The 21,680-nt window shown below is 39.6% G+C and overlaps 1 protein-coding gene across 1 annotated transcript in view; it reads right to left on the reverse strand.

Moving 5' to 3' along the window:
- CPA6 (carboxypeptidase A6) overlaps nucleotides 1-21,680 on the reverse strand; it is a 265,180-nt gene that overhangs the window by 21,544 nt on the left and 221,956 nt on the right. The window contains exon 8 of the mRNA XM_032610184.1: nucleotides 21,411-21,501. Within this exon, the coding sequence (XP_032466075.1) occupies nucleotides 21,411-21,501 (91 nt within the window). The remainder of the gene's footprint in view (nucleotides 1-21,410; nucleotides 21,502-21,680) is intronic.

The following is a 21,680-nucleotide window of genomic DNA, read 5'->3' on the forward strand; positions in this document are numbered from 1 at the left end:
GAAGACCGTGCGCCATGTGTTTCTGCCACAAGAGAAGCCACCGCAGTGAGAAGCCCAGGCACTGCAGTGAAGAGTAGCCTCCACTCGCGCAACTAGAGAGAGCCTTGCGCGCAAGCAACGAAAACCCAACATGGCCAAAAATAAACAAGTAAAATAAATAAATTTATATTAAAAAAAGAGAAAATCATGATCCACTTTGTCAAAGCAGCTTAGAAATCAAGTAAGGTGAGATCAAGATTTGACCACTGGATTTAGCCATGTGGATTTGATGCGAGTATAACACTGCCCTGTAGTGAGTTTAAGGAGGGGAGGATGAGAACCCTGCAAATAGGAACAAAGGACATGGGGCAGTAGCTGGTGGAAGAAGTAGAGACGACGAGAAGGAGTTTCTCAGACGAGAGGAATTAATGGCATGCTATTATGCTGCTGGAAAAAGTCCAGCATGCTGTGGAAAAACACCACACCCAACCGGCCCAAAAGACAACGGAACAAAAGAGATGGGAAAAGTCCTGGAGCAATATCCCTGAGTAGGCAAGTGGACATCTAGTAAGAGTCAGTGACTTGAATCACTATTTCTGGCTTTCTGCACATCTCCACCTGCTTGCCTCAGAGGCTCTGGAAGCTCAAGATGTCCTCAGATGAAATCATCTTTCTTTTTCCTACCTACCAAACTGACCTTCTGCTCTGTTTCTTAACCTATGCTTCCCTCATTCATCTAGTGGCCCGAGTCAGAGACTTAGACGGAGTGGTCCTGGAAGTTGTCTTCTCCCTCATCCCTCTATCCAATTGGAGAGCAAATTCTGTTGATCCTGTCTGTTAAACGTCTCTATGCTACTTCCACCAACAAAGTTCAGGCCCTCAGCATCATTCCTCTGCAGTATCAGAATAGTTCGTTGCCCTCAGTCTGGCTTGCCTTGAATTCAGCCTTCTCAACAATGTCATTGTAATCTTCTAGAAACATAAATCCGATCTTCTTGCTCTGTTGCTTAAAATCCTTCAGTGGTTGCCTTCTCGATAAAGTTCTGAAGTCTTTACGACAGCCTAAAGACCATAGAAGTAGTGTGATCGAAGTGTTTCAAGATGGCAGTGGTAGGTATTATAGCTCATCTTGTGTGTGTGTTCTTCTGTCTAAAAAAACAATTTGTGATTTTTGTCCTGTTGCTGTACAGATAGCCCTGTGATTGGTATTTTACCATTGACCAAATATTTTCACATACTTTCTATGGCTCTATAATATTGGGTTGGCCAAAAAGTCGTTCAGGTTTTTCTGTAACGTCATACAAAAGCCCGAACTGAACTTTCTGGCCAACACAATAGTTTCAAGGTTGCATAGTTTCTCCCTTCCTCGGAATTTCAAAGGGTATGCTTTCTCCCCTGACCAGGTGTTTATGGGATAAGGCCCTTCATGATCTGTTTTTGGTTGACCTGCTTGGAATTTTAGCTTCTACCTGTCTGCCTTAAACTTTCTACTTCTACTCCTGCTACACTATTCGGCCATTTCCCCGAGGTTCCCTACACCTTTGTCTTTAAGACTGCGCATGCAGTTCCCTTTGTCTGAAGCATCTCTTTTCTTCACAGTCTGATTTTACTTGTCCATCAGTTACCAGTCCTTCTCTGCATCTCCTCCAATGCCCCCAGGCTGGGTTAGGTGCCTGTCTTCTACGTGCCCATAACACACCTTACCTGCATTCGGCATAACACCTAGTGTCTGTGTTAAAATTGTACGCAAACCCAGTTCCCTACTCATTTAGGCGAAGTGTTATTCCCCTGCATTATCAGAATATTTTGCGGCCTTCAGTCTGGCCTGCCTGACAGTGTTTGACCCATACTGGGTGCAAAATAGGCTAAAAAAGCATTTTATTTCATAATTATCATATATTAGCTAAACGTATAATATTAAGAAGGGCCATGCCTCAATTTAATGCTGTTTGCCTGAGAAACACATTAGACACTGGAATATTCGATCTCACTTTATGGTTTATTTTGTGGATTGGCATCCTGCCAAAGTTATTTACCCACAGATTACGTATTGATTGAGCAGCAGAATGGGTTCTCACATTGAGAATTCTTTCTCCCACTGTTTCTGATTTTTTGCCTTACTCATCTCCTATTCTAACCCTGTCTTTAAAAATAAAATCAGAATCCTGAATAGCGGGCCTCTAAGATGGAAATAAATTAATTCAGGTGGAAAGGAAACCACTAAAACAATCAAATTGTATTTAAGCCTTTTGGGGCACTAGCCAGGCTTTACTAAAATGTGAAGAAACAGCTCACAATATTGTTGAACAGTAAGTCCCTTGGGGATTTTACATAGCTGTGTTGGATATACAATTTGAAGAGTCCTGTTCATATCTAGCCTCAGTTACACAGATTCTGATCAGAAATATCTGCTGTACTACAGAAGATCAAGATAGCAGAAAGCTAAAGCACCAGGACACAACGTTTCAAGGAAACAAGTGAAAAAAACTCCATATCTAGGAAACAATGATAAAACAGACTTCTAGGGGAAAGGAACAAGAATCACCAATGCCATCACTCTAGGTTTTAGGAGCATGAGAATATAAAGGTTTTAGTTTCTCCCCTTAGTTTATGGGAGCCAATATATTGTTTCTGAAGCTAAAAGCAACATTCTCTTTCCATCTTTACATGCAGAACAACTGTGGAATACATAACAAGATCTCTGCAGTGCAGAGTGGGGAGATTGTTGTCTTGTCAAATAAAACAGCAGACATCTCTGTTCTGAACAGTTCAGCAGTTTAACTTCCGTACCATACATCACCTCTCTTGTTTTTGAGTGTTGAGATGCAAAATTCTACAAGAACCTCATAAATCTAGACAGGAGACGGGACGTGCACACGTGAGGAAATGAGAGGACAGGACAGTGTAGGATATAATACAATTTTAAAGTGTGCAGTGTAGGCTAAATGCATGGGAGCACAAAGGATGGAGAGAGAGGAGGGAAGATCTGGTGAGGCTGTAACGGCAAAGAAACTCGATGGGATTCAAGATGGGTGAAACTTGAAAAAATATAACTTAAAAAAATGAAAGACAAAAAAAAAAAATTTTGTTTCTATGAGCCTTAGTCCTCCTGGACGGTAAAATGAGGTGGAAGGTAGTCTTTAGAGAAGAAATGGAGACGGATGTGGTACTAGAAGCAGCAATCGACTGAAAATCACAAGAGCAGGCTCAGCGTGAAGTGCCCTAATGAGCTCGGTGATGTTTGTGTCACTGCTCTGGCTGCAGTGGTCTTGGGTGGATTAGGGACTGAATCCGTGGTTCTCACTTGTATTGCTGACGATGTATGCTATCAGTCCTGGGGTTGTCTGACAGTAGTCTAGTTTCACATTATAAAATTATTTAATTACAAGAATTGGTTTAGTTATCCTGATAAAATAACTCGTAATTTATTCTAACATACTCTTGTAATGGGGAGAGAAAGGTCAATTAGAACGGGTGAGCTTGGGATGAACCAAAAGGGTGTGTCCCCATCATCAGCTGGGCGTGTGGTAGTGGAATAAAGTAGGGTGAGGACTGTTGGGTTAGAAAATGATTGCTACAAACTCTGCAGCATTGACAGTTTAGGGCTCCAGGCCAGATGAAAAACAAAAACTTCAGTGTAATTATGTACTTACTTTTCCTTAACACCCTTAGACTCTGTTTTAAGGATATGAGGATAAAATTTAGTAATACAAGTTGTTACTTGATTGATTTCTGCTTGTAAGCAAATTGTTTAATTCTCAGAATATACATTTTTCTTAGATAAAAACTTCCCTCCTTGCCTAGGTCCTCCAACCCCTCCCAAATCTGCTTCTTCTCTTGCATTACAAATCTTCTAAATGTAATCACAAGTATCCTATAAGAGAGAATTTGATTATAGACAGAAGGCTATGGTGACAGAAGTAGAGGGAAGCTGAGTCAGAGAAGTTGCTATGCCACTGGGCTTTGAAGGTGGAGAAGGAGGTCACAAAGTAAGGAATACAGGTGGCCACTAGAAGCTGGAAAATGCAGTGACATGACTTCTCCCTAGAGTCTTCTGAGGGAGTGTGGGCTTGCCACAGCTTCAGCTTGGTGAAATCTGGCCTCCAGAACTGTAAGAAAAGAAATCTGTGTCGTTTTAGGCCACTAAGTTTGTGGTAATTTGTTAGAGCAGCAACAGGACACTAATACACTCATATAATTATCTTTTATTTATCTCTATACAGCATTTACCACAGTTTAATGTAATTGTATTTTCACTAAACTGTCAATCTTTTTTTATACTCTATTTATATTTATTATAAAATATGGCTATATTCCCTGTTGTGTACAGTATATCCTTGTAGCTTATTTTATACATGATAGTTTGTACCTCTTAATCCTCTACCCCTATATTTGCCTCCCAATTCCCTCTCCCCACAGGCAACCACTTGCTTGTTCTATCTGTGAGTCTTTCTTTTTTATAATATTCACTAGTCTGTTGTATTTTTTTAGATTCCACATATAAGTGATATCACACAGTATTTGTCTTTCTCTGTCTGAGTAATTTCACTTAGCATAATGCCCTCCAAGTCCATCCATGTTGTTGCAAATGGCAAAATTTCATTTTTTCTTAAGGCCAAGTAGTATTTCATTGTGTGTGTGTGTGTGAGTGTGTATACACACACATATATATACACCACACCATGTGTACACACACACACCCCCCACATATATATGCCACACCATGTATACACAAACACACACATATATATACACCACACCATGTATACACACACACACATATACCACATATATATACACCATACCATGTATACACACACACATATACCACATATATATATACACCACACCATGTATACACACACACAAACATATATATACCACATATATATACAACACCATGTATATACACAAACACACATACCACCTATATATACACCACACCATGTATACACACAAACACACATACATATATATACCACATATATATACAGAACACCATGTATACACACACACATATATACACCATACCATGTATACACACACACACTTATATACCACATATATATATACACCACACCATGTATACACAAACACATATACCACATGTATATACACCATACCATGTGTACACACACACACACACATATACCACATGTATATATGCCACACCATGTATACACACAGCATATGTACCACGGTATATATACACCACACCATGTATACACAAACACACACACACACACATATATATATATTATAATATACCACATCTTCTTTATCCATTCATCTCCTGATGGACACTTGGGTTGCCTCCATATCTCAGCAAGTGTAAATAACATTGCTATGAATATTGGGGTGCATGCATCTTTTCAAGTTAGTGTTTTTGTTTTTTTCAGAAATATACCCAGGAGTGGAATTGCTTGGTTATATGGTTGTTCTATTTTTAGATTTTTGAGAAATCTTCATACTGGTTTCCACAATGGCTGCACTGATTTATATTCCCATCAACAGTGTACAACTGTTCCCTTTTCTCCACATCCTCGCCAACATTTGTTATTTTGGTTCTTTTCGATGATGGCCATTCTGACAGGTGTGATTTTGCTTTGCATTTGTCTGATGATTAGCGATGCTGAGCATCTTTTCATGTGCCTGTTGGCCATCTGTATATCTTCTTTGGAAAATATCTATTCAGGTCTTCTGCCCATTTTTTTAATCTTTTTTTTTTTTTTTTTTTTTTTTGCAGTACACGGGCATCTCACTGTTGTGGCCTCTCCCGTTGTGGAGCACAGGCTCTGGATGCGCAGGCCCAGCGGCCACGGCTCACGGGCCCAGCCGCTCCATGGCATGTGGGACCTTCTTGGACCAGGGCATGAACCCGTGTCCCCTGCATTGGCAGGCGGACTCTTAACCACTGTGCCACCAGGGAAGCCCGGTTGTTTGTGTTTTTGATGTTGAGTTGCATCAGCTGTTTATATATTTTGGGTATTAATCCCTTATCAGTCATATCATTTGCAAGTATCTTCTCTCATTCAGTAGGTTGTCTTTTTATTTTATTGATGGTTTCCTTTGCTGTGCAAAAGCATTTAAGTTTAATTAGGTCCCATTTGTTTATTTTTGCTTTTATTTCCTTTGCTTTAGGAGACAGATACAAAAAAAATATTGCTATGATTTACATCAAAGTGTTCTGCCTATGTTTTCCTCTAGGAGTTTTGTAGTTTCTGGTCTTATATTTAGGTCTTTAGTCCATTTTGTATATGTGTTAGAGAACGTTCTAATTTTATCCTTTTACATGTAGCTGTCCAATTTTCTCAACACCACTTATTGAAGAGAGTTTTTTTCATTGTATATTCTTGTCTCCTTTGTCATAGATTAATTGACCACAGGTGTGTAGGTTTACTTCTGGATTCTATTCTGTTCCATTGATCTATGTATCTTTTTTTGTGGCAGTACATATCGTTTTGATTACTGTAGCTTGGTGGTATAGTCTGAAGTCAGGGAGCATGATTCCTCCAGCTCTGTTCTTCTTTCTCAAGATTTAAACTGTCAGTATTCTTGAGGGCAAGAATCATGTGTTTTTCTTGTTTGTATCTCCTATGCCTACCATACTGCCCTTAGAAATAATTTTTAAGTAAATGAATCAATTTATTAATATGATTCAGACTAGAGGATGCCTCCAGAAAATTTTTCTTCTCTTTTCTCTCTATTGATAATTCTTTGGTTTGGGGGTCAAAGCCCTTTAACTGGATGTATGGGGGAATTATCTTTCTGGCTAAAGATCTGTCTTTAACTCCACAGTGTCCCCATCCCTCCTCCAGTCAGTCACCATGTTTCATCACTCTACCTTTCCAGTGTCATCTTTCTCTCCTCTCTGTCTCTATCCTAATTTTGATGTTCCTCATCTCTCACCTGGACAACACCATGGCCTCTCAACTGGTCTCCCTGCCACCACACACTTTAATCCATCCTTCTTACTGCTATCAGAGCGCTTTTCTAAAACACAAATAGATCATGTTATTCTGCCCAGCTCCCCCCCACCCCCCCAGCTCTCATTGGCTCCTCATGGGCAACACTACCAGTGCCCACCCCTCAGCATGGTGTCCAAGCCCTGGCTGACTGAACGTTTTTAGACTCATGTTCTCTCCTGCAGACCCCATGAGCAGCCCCAGCCCTAGCCCTCACTCACCAGTTGCTGCTTCCTCATCCCTCCCACACCTCTTTGCCTTTGTTCCTGTCCTTCCTTCAGCTTGGACGGTCCAGCTCCTCTCTTGAAACCTGTCAAAGTCCTTCCACACCTGGAAGGCTCAACACAAAAGTCACTTGTCTGCAGCTTTCCCATCTCACGCCAGTCAGAATTTCTCTTCCCTCTCTCAATTGTGAGGGTGACACTCATTCCTCTATCTTTCAGCTTTCACTCGGCCTCAAATCACAGCTGGTTGTTTACCTGCCAGTCTCCCTCACCGACCACTAGTTCTGAAGAACAAGAACTGGATAGTATTCCTATTTGCCTATCAGCCATAGCAGGGGCTCAATAAATGTTTACTGAGTGAATCAACCTGCTCTACAGGAAGGTCCCTCCTAGTCTATCACATTAAAGTACCATTTGTGTTCTATATTTTAAGGTCAGTTTTATTATAATTTAAGGTTATAATAGAAGGTAAGAGATTGCACAAGAGCCCGAAGAACAATGTTGTTTTCTAGCTTTCCGGCGTACCCTTAAAATATGTGCAAATTAAATTATACCTGAGGATAAGAATATACCCGAGAATGAGAATAAACAAAAAGGGAATCAGTGGTTTTAAATAATATTACTGCTTTGTCTTTGATTGTTGCCCATGGTCCTTTCCAATCTAGGGGTGGTGAATGAGATGAATTAGTGCTATTTTTTGCTATGGAACTTGCTGGAAGCCCATTCTGGAATCTCTCTCTCAGAATTACATAGCCTAGAATGGCATGCTGGAACCTCATTTTAAATAGATGCCAGTATAAGGAAAACAGATACTGTATTCTAATGACATATGTCATGTTAATTAAAATGTCACATTAATTAAAATATTTTTGCTGATGTACACTTTCTATTTCTCTACATAGTAAAACAATACATGTTTGTAAAATGTTTTGAATCAAAGTAAAACTTTTTTATCTCAATCTATTTCATAGTCAACACCTCTAGGGCGATATCAAAAGAGATGATAGCGAAGGCCAGAGGGGTAAAGGGCGATGCATTTGGTTTTTGTTAGAGTAGATAATATGTGACTTGTTATTCTCCACCCCGTTTGGTGGCAAGGTGAGTGGAGGCCGTGAGGAATGGTGGTGGAAGGAGTAAGATATGATTTCTTTTTTTTTTGCGGTACGCGGGCCTCTCGCTGTTGTTGCTTCTCCCGTTGCTGAGCACAGGCTCTGGACGCACAGGCTCAGCGGTCATGGCTCACGGGCCCAGCCGTTCCGCAGCATGTGGGGTCTTCCCGGACCAGGACATGAACCCGTGTCCCCTGCATCGGCAGGTAGACTCTCAACCACTGCACCACCAGGGAAGCCCAAAATATGATTTCTTTATAGGCCCGTGAACCGCTGCCTTTTGGTCCCACTCTCCCATGTTTTACTAATAATAACTAGTGAAGCTAAATAACAAATACTAACATGCAGTGACTTGAATGGTGGTAGTGCATTTAGAGCTTGATTTTAGTTAAAATTTTATTTTTAGTTTTTTTAGAAAAGAATGTTGACTTATTTGTACTGTTTTTAGTTTTTTTTGAATGGCCAGTGGATGTACATGGTTATGCCCTGTCAAGTGCTCCCTCCTTCATCTGTCTAGCCATTCATTTTCTTTTCCCCAGAAGCAATCACTTTTACTACTTTCTTGTACTGTTCCAGGGTTAGTCTATGCATTTATAAGCAAAAAGTCAGAGTTATCATACCCATTTGTGAAAAAAAACCTTTCTTACACAAATAGCAGTATTCTTTATACATATTAATCTAAAACCTTACTCTGTTCAACTGTGTGTGTGCTTGTAAAGTCCTAGAGATTTTTCCATATTAGTCCATAAAATAGCTGTCTAATTCTGATTACTTCTATCTCACTATATAACTGTAGTCTAATTTACTTAACTAGTCCTTTGTTGATGGACATTTGATGCTTCTAATCTCTTATGAGAAAGAGTGCTGCAATGAATATCCTTGTATATATGTTATTTTCCACACGTGAGTATAGCCATAAGATAAATTCCTAAAAGGAGAATTAATTAGTCAAAAGGATGTGAATATATATATATATATACACACACACACACACACACACACACACACACATTTTTTTTTGGTAGACATTGCCAAATACCCTTCCACAAAAGTTGTACCCATTCACGTTCTTAACAGGAATGTACAATATTGCCTGTCTTCCTATGGCCTTCAAATTTTATTCTCTTTCTATATCTTTTAACACAGAGAACTGTGATGTATAATGAAATTATAAGAATGGGTCGATGGGTCTAAGTTGGATGGTCAGAAAAGGTGTTTTTAAAAACTTTTAAAAAATATTTGGCTGCATTGGGTCTTCCTTGCTGTGCGTGGGTTTTCTCTAGTTGTGGTGAGCGGGGGCTACTCTTCGTCGCGATGAGCAGGCTTCTCATTGCGATGGCTTCTCTTGTTGTGGAGCACAGGCTCTAGGCACATGGGCACAGTAGTTGTGGCTCACGGGCTCTAGAGTGCAGGCTCTGTAGTTGTGGCCCATGGGCTTAGTTACTCCACGGCATCTGAGATCTTCCTGCACCAGGGATCGAACCTGGGCCCCCTGCATTGTCAGGTGGATTCTTAACCACTGCACCAGCAGGGAAGTCCCAGAAAAGCTGTTTTTATTTAAAGTGTCATTTGAACACAGATAAGTAGAGAAAAATACATTTGAAGAAGAAAACTGGAAACTGTTTCCTTGATCTGAAGAAAAAATTATTCCAAAATAGCGTCCAAACAGAGTACTGACATATAGTAGGTACTCAATAAATTTGTTGAATAACTTCTGTGCCTCTAATGAGTTTTGTTAAATTCTCAGCGATATAATAGGATGGCCTTATTTAAAGTCTCATAGTGGTGATAAGATCATATATTTAAATGGCACTTATCTCTGTGATTCATTTCAATATATGCATCTTTTAAAAAATCATGTCGCTTGATTGGTCATTTGGCTAATCACTTGCAGGTTGTATGGAGAAATAAATCCAGAATATACATTATTAAAGGCAAATGTATTCCTTAAAGTGGAATTCTAAAATTTAAATTTAGAAAACATTTAAAAGAAGGAAAAAACAACATTAATCCTCTAATCCCAGCATTTTGGTATATTTTCTTCCAGTCTTTTTTTCCCTTGTGTTAGTATGTAAATGTATATATATCATACACACATATCTGTCACATGTACATATGTGACATGTGTTTTATAGAATTGTGTTTTATAGAATCGTCATTATGTTTTATAGAATTGTAATCACAGTGAAAAAATAATTATATAGCCAGAATCAGACTCAATACTATATTATAAGCTTTTTGTTATTTTTATTTTATTAGAAATTAAAGAAAAATTTTTGGCCATACTGTGCAGCTTGTGGGACCTTTGATCCCCAACCAGGAATCGAACCCACAACCTCGGCAGTGAAAGCACTGAGTCTTAATCACTGGACTGCCGGGGAATTCCCTTCTTGTTATTTTTAAATGAACTTTTTAATCCATTTTTATGGCTTCCTAAAATTTCACCAAATGGGTATATATTAATTAACCATTGCCCTGTTGTTCAATTTTGGGTTGTTTTCAATCTTTTATTGTTATAAATCACATTGTGGCCAGCAACTTTTTCTGTTTCCTTATAATGTGTTTTCAAAATGGAATCCTGAGACCAAAGGGTATGCACAGGCTTAAGGTTCTGCTTTGACTTGCTTCTTTTCACTGTTCATGTGTACTGATCGGATCTGTCCCCGAAGCTTCAATTACTCTCGATGTGCTAAGGACCCACAAGCCTATATGTTCAGACTAGACCCTTTTCAATACTCCAAGCCTGTATCCAGCTACCTGCTGTACATCTTTCCCTAGATTTCCACAAGCACTTCAGATCCGTTGCTCCAAACTGGACTCATATTTTCCCCCAAATCCTTACCTCTTAGTAGATGACAAATCTTGGTAGATGACACCTCTACCCACCAGTCAGACACTCCAGCCAGACATGAAATCATCCTAGACTCCTGTCTCACTTCATCGTCTACCTCTCACTGGGGTCCAGTGAATGCTGCTGTTTCCACATTTCTCGTATGTGCCTTTCCTCTCCATTCTTGCCACTCCCTCGTGGATGAGCGTCCTGCTACAGTTTACTAACCGGTCCTTTGCCTTACACTCCTGCAAATGACACTCGGAGGTCAGTCATTTTCTTCCCAGCTTTAGAAGCTCGCAGTGATCCTTCCCTTGAAAGGCCCCCAATAATCCAGTGTTGGTCAAACTTTTCCATCAAAATACTCCTGAGAGGCAAAGTCAACATAGACTGTGTCCATAACGTCTTTGAAATCTTTATTTTACTTTAAAAATTCATGTGAATTGTCTGGTCTACTTAAGTATGTATTTGTGCTTGTTCTAACATAAAATATGAATTCTCCTTCTGAAATCTTCAAATGAAATTGATATGCCCTGAAGGTGTGCTATGGCTTTTTGGAATTTTTCTGGGATGTGATACCATATACATATAACCTCAGTTCAGTTTGAATGGCACGGCTTTTAGAATAAAATCCAGAGAGCCCAGCAGAGCACTGTATCTCAGCCTGTCCTTCATGAACTATATGCTGGGACCTCCTCCTGTCTCATCTCTCACTGGTCCTTCCAGCCATCCTGTGTTCCAGCCGCACAGGGCCACCTGCCGTCCTCACAACACCCAGTCTGTTTCATGCTGCATGTTCTCCTCAAGAACATACCTGTTTCCCCTACCGGGAGTGCCCTCATGACTCTCAGTCCTTGCTCTGTTTACCTTCTGCCCCGCAGTTCAGTCGACCTGATGACAACTATAGTTTTTTTTTTTTAAATTTCATTTATTTATTTATTTTTGGCTGTGCTGGGTCTTCTTTTCTGTGCGTGGGCTTTCTCTAGTTGCAGCGAGCGGGGGCCACTCTTCATCGCGGTGCGCGGGCCTCTCACTGTCGTGGCCTCTCTTGTTGTGGAGCACAAGCTCCAGACGCGCAGGCTCAGTAGTTGTGGCTCACGGCCCAGCCGCTCCACAGCATTGTGGGATCTTCCGGGACCGGGGCACGAACCCGTGTCCCCTGCATTGGCAGGCAGACTCTCAACCACTGCGCCACCAGGGAAGCCCACAACTATAGTTTTAATATTCAAATCTGCTATTATCTCTTCTGTGAAGACTTTTCTGACTTTATCAAGTAGAACTGGTTCCTTCTTCCTTTATAGCCCCACTGTACCATGTCTATACAGATCTTCCCGGACTTCAGTGAGGTTACATCCAGATAAACCCATCATAAGTTTGAAAATATCGTTAAGTTGAAAATGCACTAATACACTTAAACTACAGGGCATCATGGCTTGCTTAGCTTAGCCTACCTCGAATGTGCTCAGAACATTTACATTAGCCTGCAGTTGGGTAAAATCATCTAACACAAAGCCTATTTGATAATAAGTATTGAAGATCTCATGTAATTTATTGAATACTATACTGAAAGTGAAAAACTGAGTGGTTTTCTGGGTACAGAATGGTTGCAATGTATCAGTTGTTGCGTGGCTGACTGGGACTCACTGCCACTGCCCAGCATCACAGGAGAGTATTGTACTGCATATCACTGGCCTGTGAAAAGATCAAAATTCAAAGTACGTCTTCTACTGAATGTGTATCGCTTTTGCACCATCATAAGGTTGAAAAAATTGTAAGTTGAACCATCATAAGTTGGGGACCATCTATATATGTATATATCTCTCTCTAAACCATATGTATTTCTATGTAGTATCTATAACATTCTGTTCCTTTTTTTCTTTCCCTTCCTTTCCCTTTCTCCTTTCTCATCCTTCTCTTCACCTACTCAATGATTTTTAAACACCATGAGGACAGGGAAACTGTTGAATTTGTCTCTGCTTGCCAAGTGCCTAGCCTAGTGTGACAAATAGAATGCATGTGGTACCTTTTAATTTTTTTGAATGAATGGAGGAATGAAGGGCATTTTTGATGTGCGGTCAAACTGCTTTTTAATGCCCCCAGGGGTACATGCTCTCCCAATTTTACCATTGCTTCCAGATTAGGTTATCACATCAAACATTTTTGGGAATAATTTAATAGATGAAATGTTATCTTGTTTTATTTTAATATTGTTCTTTGATTACTAGGAGGTTGCCCACTTTATCATATTGCTTTATTTTCATGAATTATGACTGTGTTTAAAATTTCAACTTCTAGAGCCTTGGAGTTTTTCTTTACATTTTCCATGGACTCTTAAATTATTTTATTATGTAATGTTCGATTCTGAAGTATATATATAAAAATGATAGTAAAACTTTCTATGCTTTATTTACTGCAAATGTATTTTTTTTCTCATAGTTGCTTATCTTTACTTTGGTTCCTTTTACAAAACAAACAGTTCTTTATATAATAAAGATACATTAACATTTAGAATTCATTGTGGTATATGCCATGGTTGTCTAAAGATGAGAATAATATTCTTAGGTTAGACTTTTTATTATATTTTGAAATCAATGCTTTCAAATGGGAAAGTATAATTTGAATCCAAATATCTGTCCTCAACAATCCATTTAGCACAGAGCTAGAATGATTACCTTAAAAAGTTCATTAGGTCATATCACTTCTCAATTCAAAACTCTCTGCTGATTTCCCATCCCATGCAGAGCAAAACCCGAAGTCCTTCCTAAGGTTCTGGACCTATATCAGCTTCCTTCTGGCTACTTCTCTGACGCCATCTCCTACCCTTCTCTCCTCCCTCCTCCTTCCTCCCTCACTCAGTTCCAGCCAGTGCTCTTCCTTAAACTCACCAAAGATGCTCGCAACTCAATCCTTTACGCTATTTTTCCTTCTGCCTGCTCTTTCCCCAGACCTCCTTCACTCTCAAGTCTCATCTTATCAGATGAGATCGTCTTTCCTATGCCACCTAAAACACTTAACCCGCCCCCACCATGTCATTCTTTATTACTTTCCTGGCATTATATTTTTCTTCATAGCATGTATGACAACTGACTTTGTTTTTGTTTACTGCTGTTTTCCCAGTAACCAGCTCAGAAAATAGTATTTGCATACATTAATGAATGAATTTAGTTACTCATCTGATAACCTCTGAGATGACAACTATACAAAATGTATTTGGTATTTTTTCTTAGGTTGTGAAAAAAAATCTTTTTTTCCTACAACTTAAAAATACTACCATCATTAGCATCAGTTATTGCTATGGTTTAAATGTTTGTGTCCATGCCCCCCCCCCACCACCAAATTCTTATGTTGAAATACTAATGCCCAATGTGATGGTGTTAGGAGGTGGGGCCTTTGGGAGGTAATTAGGTCATGAGGGTGGAGCTCTCATGAATGAGATTAGTGACCTTATCAAAGAGACCCCAGAGAGCTCCCTAGCACCTTCCACACAGTGAGAAGACATTACCTATGAACCAGGAAGCCCTCACGAAACACTGAATCTGCTGGCACCATGATCCTGCACTTCCCAGCCTTCAGAACTGTGAGAAATAAATGTTTGTTTTTTATAAGCCAGTCAGACTCTTGTACAGTTGACCCTTGAGCAACACACATTTTGAACTGCATGGGTTCACTTATATGTGGATTTTTTTCAATAGTAAATACTACAGCACTACATGATCCCTGGTTGGTTGAGTCCTCTGATGCAGAACCTCTGATTTGGAGGAACCACAGATACAGAGGGCAGACTATATTGTCATACTCCGACTTTCAGCTGTGTGGAAGGTCGGCACCCCTAACCCCCATGTTGTTCAAGGGTCAACTGTATTTTGTTATAGCAGCCCGAATAGATGAAGATAGTTATTTTGGGGGGCACCTAATAATTTCTCCTGACCACTAGGGTTCTGAAGTTCACTAGAATTTTGTGTGGCTTGGGGAATGCTGTGGTTTTGTGTGGTTTGTGTAATTTGGGAAATGCTATACTAGAAGACAGTGTGAAGGCAAGGTGACTGCCCGTGTGTCTCATGTCATTATTCAGCACATCACAGCTTTTCAAATTATAAAAAGTGGTAGATAAAAAGAATATCACTGTTTTCTTATTTCTGCATGTAAGAATAGCATTCAAAAGAGATTGCTTTAGGAATAGAAAAGTTACTTCAAAAGGAGTTTTGATTAAAAATAAGCATCTAGATCGAAAGGAAATGGGAATCTGAAACAAGGAAGACATTTAATGTTAGTGATCTAGAAGGAAGATAGTAATGCAGTAGTGCTTATGTGAAGTTAAAAACAGTAACAGGGACCAAAACATTCAAAGCGATTAGATACGCATGAAATTTATGAAAATAAAAAAATTATATGACTTGTCAAATGCAAATGATACAGCAGGAGGAAAATGATGAGAGAGATGTAGTTTGTTTTTGGTGAACCCAGAAATCAAATAATGCTGAAGAGCAACCAGCATAAGGGAACAAGAATTAGTTGATAAAAGCTTTAGAATCCTTACTCGTATGTCCAGCGTAAGACTAGACGTCTTCTACAGATTTAGCAGCATGGGAGGGTTATCTGCTGAAACAGGTACAATAAAATTACTGGACTTAAAAATCATTGCCAAATGAAAATCCAGTAGCTCAGTGTCCCAGGAGCCAAGGGAGTAATTCTGTCATATCCATCATGCCTTGCTTCAAAAATATCATTTTCCTGTATTACTTACTTCAGTGATTTTTGAAGATGAGCTATTTGTAAAAGGTTTTTAAACTTTGTAACATCATTTTCAAAAGCTTCAACAAAGATATTTGTTCATGATGTTGGAATAGATGTTATAAATAAAGATATTGTTATTCACATGTAAATTCTTACATATTTACCCAGAAGAATGATCAGAGAAATAAAACAATATATCGTTTTGTGTACACATACACCCACACAATCAATACCAAACATTATTTAATCTGTGGTTACAAAAAGCTCAGTTTTAAAAGCATTGGGTGTGTTTTGCACAAGAGACATGAACTATAAAACAGGGAGATGAAGTGAGTTTTGCATATAATCAGTATCTGGGTTAGGAAAAATTGGATTTAAAAGTGATTTTACAAAAGATAAAATAGCTCTTTTTAGTGGGGGATTAGCTTGAAAATATGTGTTTGAATCACGAGAGAAGAAAATGAAAGTTTTTGTATTTTCTTGAAGTCTTAGAGGGATTTGTAGTTTAGCCTTGTGATCTTCTATCCTGGAAAGAATGAAGGTGCTCAATGCATTTGTTTTAATTCAAAACTGGGTTTACGTGTAACATGTTAGAATCACCCTTAGCAGAGGTGACAGGGATCTTAAGGGTCTAGTTTGACCATGTAGTTGATGTTTAATTCATCACTCTGAGCCCAAAGTTATCCAACTCTTGTCCGTGAATCTCTGATGATGTAAATTCACTTGCACTCCTGTTGTGAGTTCCATGCCTCTGGAAATTCGATGTGGAACAGGTCTCTCCCTGAGCTTACCTGGAGGCCAGACTCAGCACTTCCTCATAGCCCCAAATAGCAGACCCAATTCCACAAAGCCTTAGTAAGTAAAGTAGCTTGTACCGAATATGAACAGCGGTGCTGGTTATGGAATACATACTGAAGAGAATTTACATACTTCACAGCAAAAGTTAATTAAAATCCTCACTAGACATCCTGGAATTCCAAATCCCTTTCTAGATATCCTAGCAACGTTACCTCTGTTTTCTTTCCCTCTCCTCGCCCCCAGTTCTCTGAAATTCCCTATATCTTTATAGCAAGTCAGCCCAGGTTCTTAGCTAGAATAGCTCTCTAAAAACTAAAGCCCTTCAGCTGGAGGAACTCTCCTCTCCTCTGGAGGAACTTTCCTTTTTCACTGGAAAGCAGGCCAGTGAACTTCTCTTGTACTTTCCCAGGCATTGGCTGGAAACAATCACTAGGTAGTAGTTTCCCTTTTCATCTCAGGTGATCTAGCAAAATATTTGCCCAACCGAAACAGACCCCTCTTATTTTGATAGAGTGAGGGGGTACTGAGAGGAGAAGGGCATATGTGGAGAGGGGCATATGTGATTGGGCTCCCAAAAAATATGGTTTTCTCCATATTACATGTAATTTACAATATTAGGTAATTGAGTGTTCTAAAAAGAGTAGTTGTATTTTAGTAAATGCCTAATTTGGTCCTAAATGGTAATTAAAATTCTTTATAACAGTTTTATTGAGCTATAATTACATCCCATAAAATTCACTCTTTTGAAGTGTACAATTAAGTGAATTTTAGTGTAGTCACGATCATCACCACTGTCTAATTAAAAAACATTTTCATCACTCCCCAGAGAAACCCCCTTACCCATTAGCATTCACTACTCCGCCTCCCTCGCCCTTGGCAACCACTAATCTACTCTGTCTCTATGGATTTGCCTATTCTGGACATTTTATATAAATAGAATCATACAATATTTGTTTTGTGACTGACTTATTTCACTTAGCATATTTTCAAGGTTCATCCATGTTGCAGCATATATCAGTACTTAATTCTTTTTCTGTGACCAAATAATATTCTATTGTATGGATATACCATATTTCATTTATCTGTTCATCAGTCGATAGCCATTTGGGTTTTTTATACTTTTTGGCTATTAGTAATGCTGCTATAAACGTCCATGTACAAGTATTGTATGGACACATGTTTTCATTTCTTGTGGGTATATGCCTAGGAATAGAATTGCTAGGTCATGTGGTAACTCTGTTTAACTTTTGAGGAACTATTAAACATTTTTCCGAAGTGGTCACATCATTTTACATTCCCGGCAGCAAGTATGAGTGTTCCAATTTTTCCCACACCCTCACTAACACTTGCTATTGTCTGTCTTTTTGATTATAGCCACTTAGTGGGTATGAAGTGGTATCTTGATGTGCATTTTCCTGACGGCTAATGATGTTGAGCAACTTTTTATGTGCTTATTCCCATTTGTATATCTTCTTTGGAGAAATGTCTTTTCAAATCATTTGTGCATTTAAAATTGGGTTGCCTTTTTATTGTGTTGTAAGAGTTCTTTTGATATTCTGAGTCCCTTATCAGAATATATGATTTGCAAACATGTTCTCGCATGTGTAGGTTGTCCTAATAGTAATTTACGTTCAGGCAACACTTGAATTATTCACAGGTTGAAGCTTAGTACGAATGTCATCCAAACCCTTTGCTTTTCTCCTTGATTTATTCCAATTTGGAAAAATCTGTGCTCACAGTGTGCTCTAAAAAGAGGAAGGAAGAAACAACAATACAGGGTCTAGCAGAGAGTATGTGCTCAATTAACTTTGGTAAATGAATGACATTTATCTATTTATTCTTGGTTCCCACCACTACTCTGACTTGTTGAGTCCCGCTGCTGGGCTTTCAGAGCGCTTATATGTATTTCATGGCCTGAAAGCTCCCAGGGGGAGCGCTGAAGTATTGGAAAAATGTTCCTGTTTCCATGTGTGTGCTCTAAGCTGTCTGCCTACTCCACATTGAGTGCACTAAATCTTCACGCTGTCATATGCGAGTCCTCAGACTATTTCATGATTAAAAGCAGTTTCATGATCTCCTCTTTAAGTCTGAGACTCACCAATTTCAGAGAAAGAAACATTTGTTTTTGTCAGTTCAGTGTTGACTCTATAGTGTTTTCAGTGGTCCTGGGCATTTCTATATCAATTATATTATGGATGTTTGTTTGGAGGTTCACTTAGGGATTTCATTTACTTCAATACCCTTGATCTGAGAGTGGTTCCCTCAGTGAGGTTCACTGTCCCCTTAACCAGGCAAATAGCTGTGGGGAGACGGATTTGATGCTGTGAGGGAGGGAGTCACAGCTGCCTGCCTGTCAGGTCAGCTGAATCTATTTAGGAGACCTTGTGGGGAAGGAGATGGGCCTAGCCAGGCAGTCTGCATTCCTACATCATTTACAACGGTCTATCAAGGTCATTTTTTGCAACTGACATTTGACAAAAATCCCCTGTTCATCTTGAGTGCTGACTCACAGGAAGAATCAGGATGATTCATAAATGGGGAGAATCAAAGGAATTCCAGTTGGGACCACAGTTTGGAACTAAGAAATCAAAGAAGGGATATGTATGAAGGAAACAGGCTGGGGAAAGGAAGAACAGAGGGAAGCAAGCCACTACTTTGTAACCGTATATAAACAAGAGTCTAGCTTTACACCGGCAGAGCTGGCTGGCCTGCTAGTATGACTCAGCTCAGTTACCATTCCTGGTACTCAGGTGATTGTGGGTATCACGCCCGTGACACACCTATGGATGTGGGTACCTGCCAGCTAGTGAAACGGGACACATCGTTATGAGCATGCAAAATGGCCCCATCTCAGAGATGGACAAAAGAGAATTTTTTAAAAGTTAGTGGTATCAGGGAGTTAATTTGAACAAGTTTGCTGTCTCAGTCCAGGCTGAAGAAAAAAATTTCTCAATCTAAACAGCCATCAATAATACCCCTTTATAGTATTTATGCAATGCTTTTCCTTCTCTCATAAGTGCAAACACCTTAAAGCTTACCTCATGGCTCATCATCACAACCCTCTCCTGAAGGAAAGAGGTAGCTTCACAAACAACTGACCTGAGGCTCAGAGGTGAATTGACTGTTCTGGAGGGTGGGGGAGAAGGGTTGGGTCACTGAGATGTAGACCCCTTTTTGGAGCTAGGACTGAATCAGTCATTAAACAGATGGAAAGTCCTTTAATTTCCGTAAGAACCCTATGAGCTGGGTATTATTATTAATTTGGTAGATTGAAGAAAATCTTCCAAATCATTGAGCTAATAATGGTAGAATGAAACCATGTATCTGTCATATTCTAGAACCATATTGTTTCTGCTCTACCATATTCTGATTTACCAATTCTAGCTGATTAAAGAGGTTGCCTGGAGGGTTCTGTGCAAGAAGTCTCAGCCACACGCAGTTATTCCACCTGATGCTGGTGGGGATGGGAAGAGTGGCATCGAGTACAGAACCAAAGCCTCATAGAAGGAGGGCTTTTGTCTTGGGCTTCATTTCTAAGAGACTCACAGAAGACTTTCCGTTACACAACGGTTATACTTTGAGGGCGTTAAGGAAGGACACTGAGAAAGGGCAGCTCCTTAGAACTGCACGTGGGTAACACTTCTCCTTTCCCTCACCGCTGTTGCCAAGTACGATAACTAGCGAAGGAAACCAGAATATGTCACCCCCAAATATGCCTCTTTGACATAAAAATTATTTCGAGCCCAAGGCAATTAAGCAGCAGGAAATGCAGGAAAAGCTCTCTCCACCCTCCCCTTTTCTGCCTAAAGACAGGACATAAATTCTCCTACTGGAGACAGACTCTTAACCCAGAGACAGCACCACAGGAATCAGCGAACAAACCTTCCTGCATTAGTTACCCCTCATATATTTACCTTCCCACAGTTGGCTGCCTTTGGAAGCCTAAAACTGTATTCCTTTGTACTATCATTTCTCTACAAGTTTATTGCTCTTTGTTGAAGACACTGTATAAGCTGGTGTTCTAAGTTGCCACTTTGAGTTACTTTTCATGAGGTTTCTTCCATGTGACATGTGCAGTGCACATTCATAAACCATTTTCCTCTTGTTAATCTGTCTTTCTGTTTAAGAGCCCCAGCCGAAAACCCAAGATGGGGAGAGGTATACTACCCATCTTCTATGTAGCTATGGCTAATTTCCTGTTTCTCTCTCTTTTGCTACTACCTGCTTCTTTATTTTGCCACAAGAGTTTCCTTCCTTAAAATGACATCCTCTCCTTACTTGAAAGGTAACTATTATGAAACACGGAATGTAGTGGAAATACATTCGCCATGTGAGTGGTCAATCAGTGTATGATTGGCAGGTTGGTAGGTTCTAGACAAGGATTTGGCAGCTCTGATCGTCTTAGATGAAGGCGGGATCAGTGTTACCCTCAGTGAAAGGATGAATACATTCCACTGGATTTATACCACATACCACAGTTCCTGTTTTAGTTTCTGAATGACAAATATTCCTTAGCTTTCTGCTTTTACATCTGTGTTTAAATTTTCAATTTTCAGGATTGGGTTGACAGATTTAAATCCTTGATTCTTTCATACTTTTATAAAAATGCTTTCATTTTCTTTTGCAAATTATAGCTACAATGTACAACGTAGGAGGTTTTCACATACACAAAGACATCAGTCTTACGTTGGAGTCCCAGTGGGCTCATCATTTTTGAGAGTGAAAGATATGGATACCTTTGGATCTGAATCCCTATTAATCCCCAACTTACCGCACCATTTCACCCTCCAGTTTCGATTGGCATCCACTCCACGGCAGCGAAACCTTGAGTTCCTCGACCTTGTTTTTCTCCAAAATCGATCCTAGATGTAATGAAAAAAAGAGGTGCAGAAAAAACACTTAAGAGATTATTCCCATGCGTTTTAGTAGCTCAGTCAGTGAATGAATCACAGCACGGAGCGGGAGGGAGAGTTCCCTTGGGAATAAAGTTCCGGGAGTGGGAAGAGGACAGGATTAGCATCGGAGACTCAGGTTCATGGTC

The sequence above is a fragment of the Phocoena sinus genome, chromosome 17 (assembly GCF_008692025.1).
Source record: "Phocoena sinus isolate mPhoSin1 chromosome 17, mPhoSin1.pri, whole genome shotgun sequence".
Classification (NCBI taxonomy): domain Eukaryota; kingdom Metazoa; phylum Chordata; class Mammalia; order Artiodactyla; family Phocoenidae; genus Phocoena; species Phocoena sinus.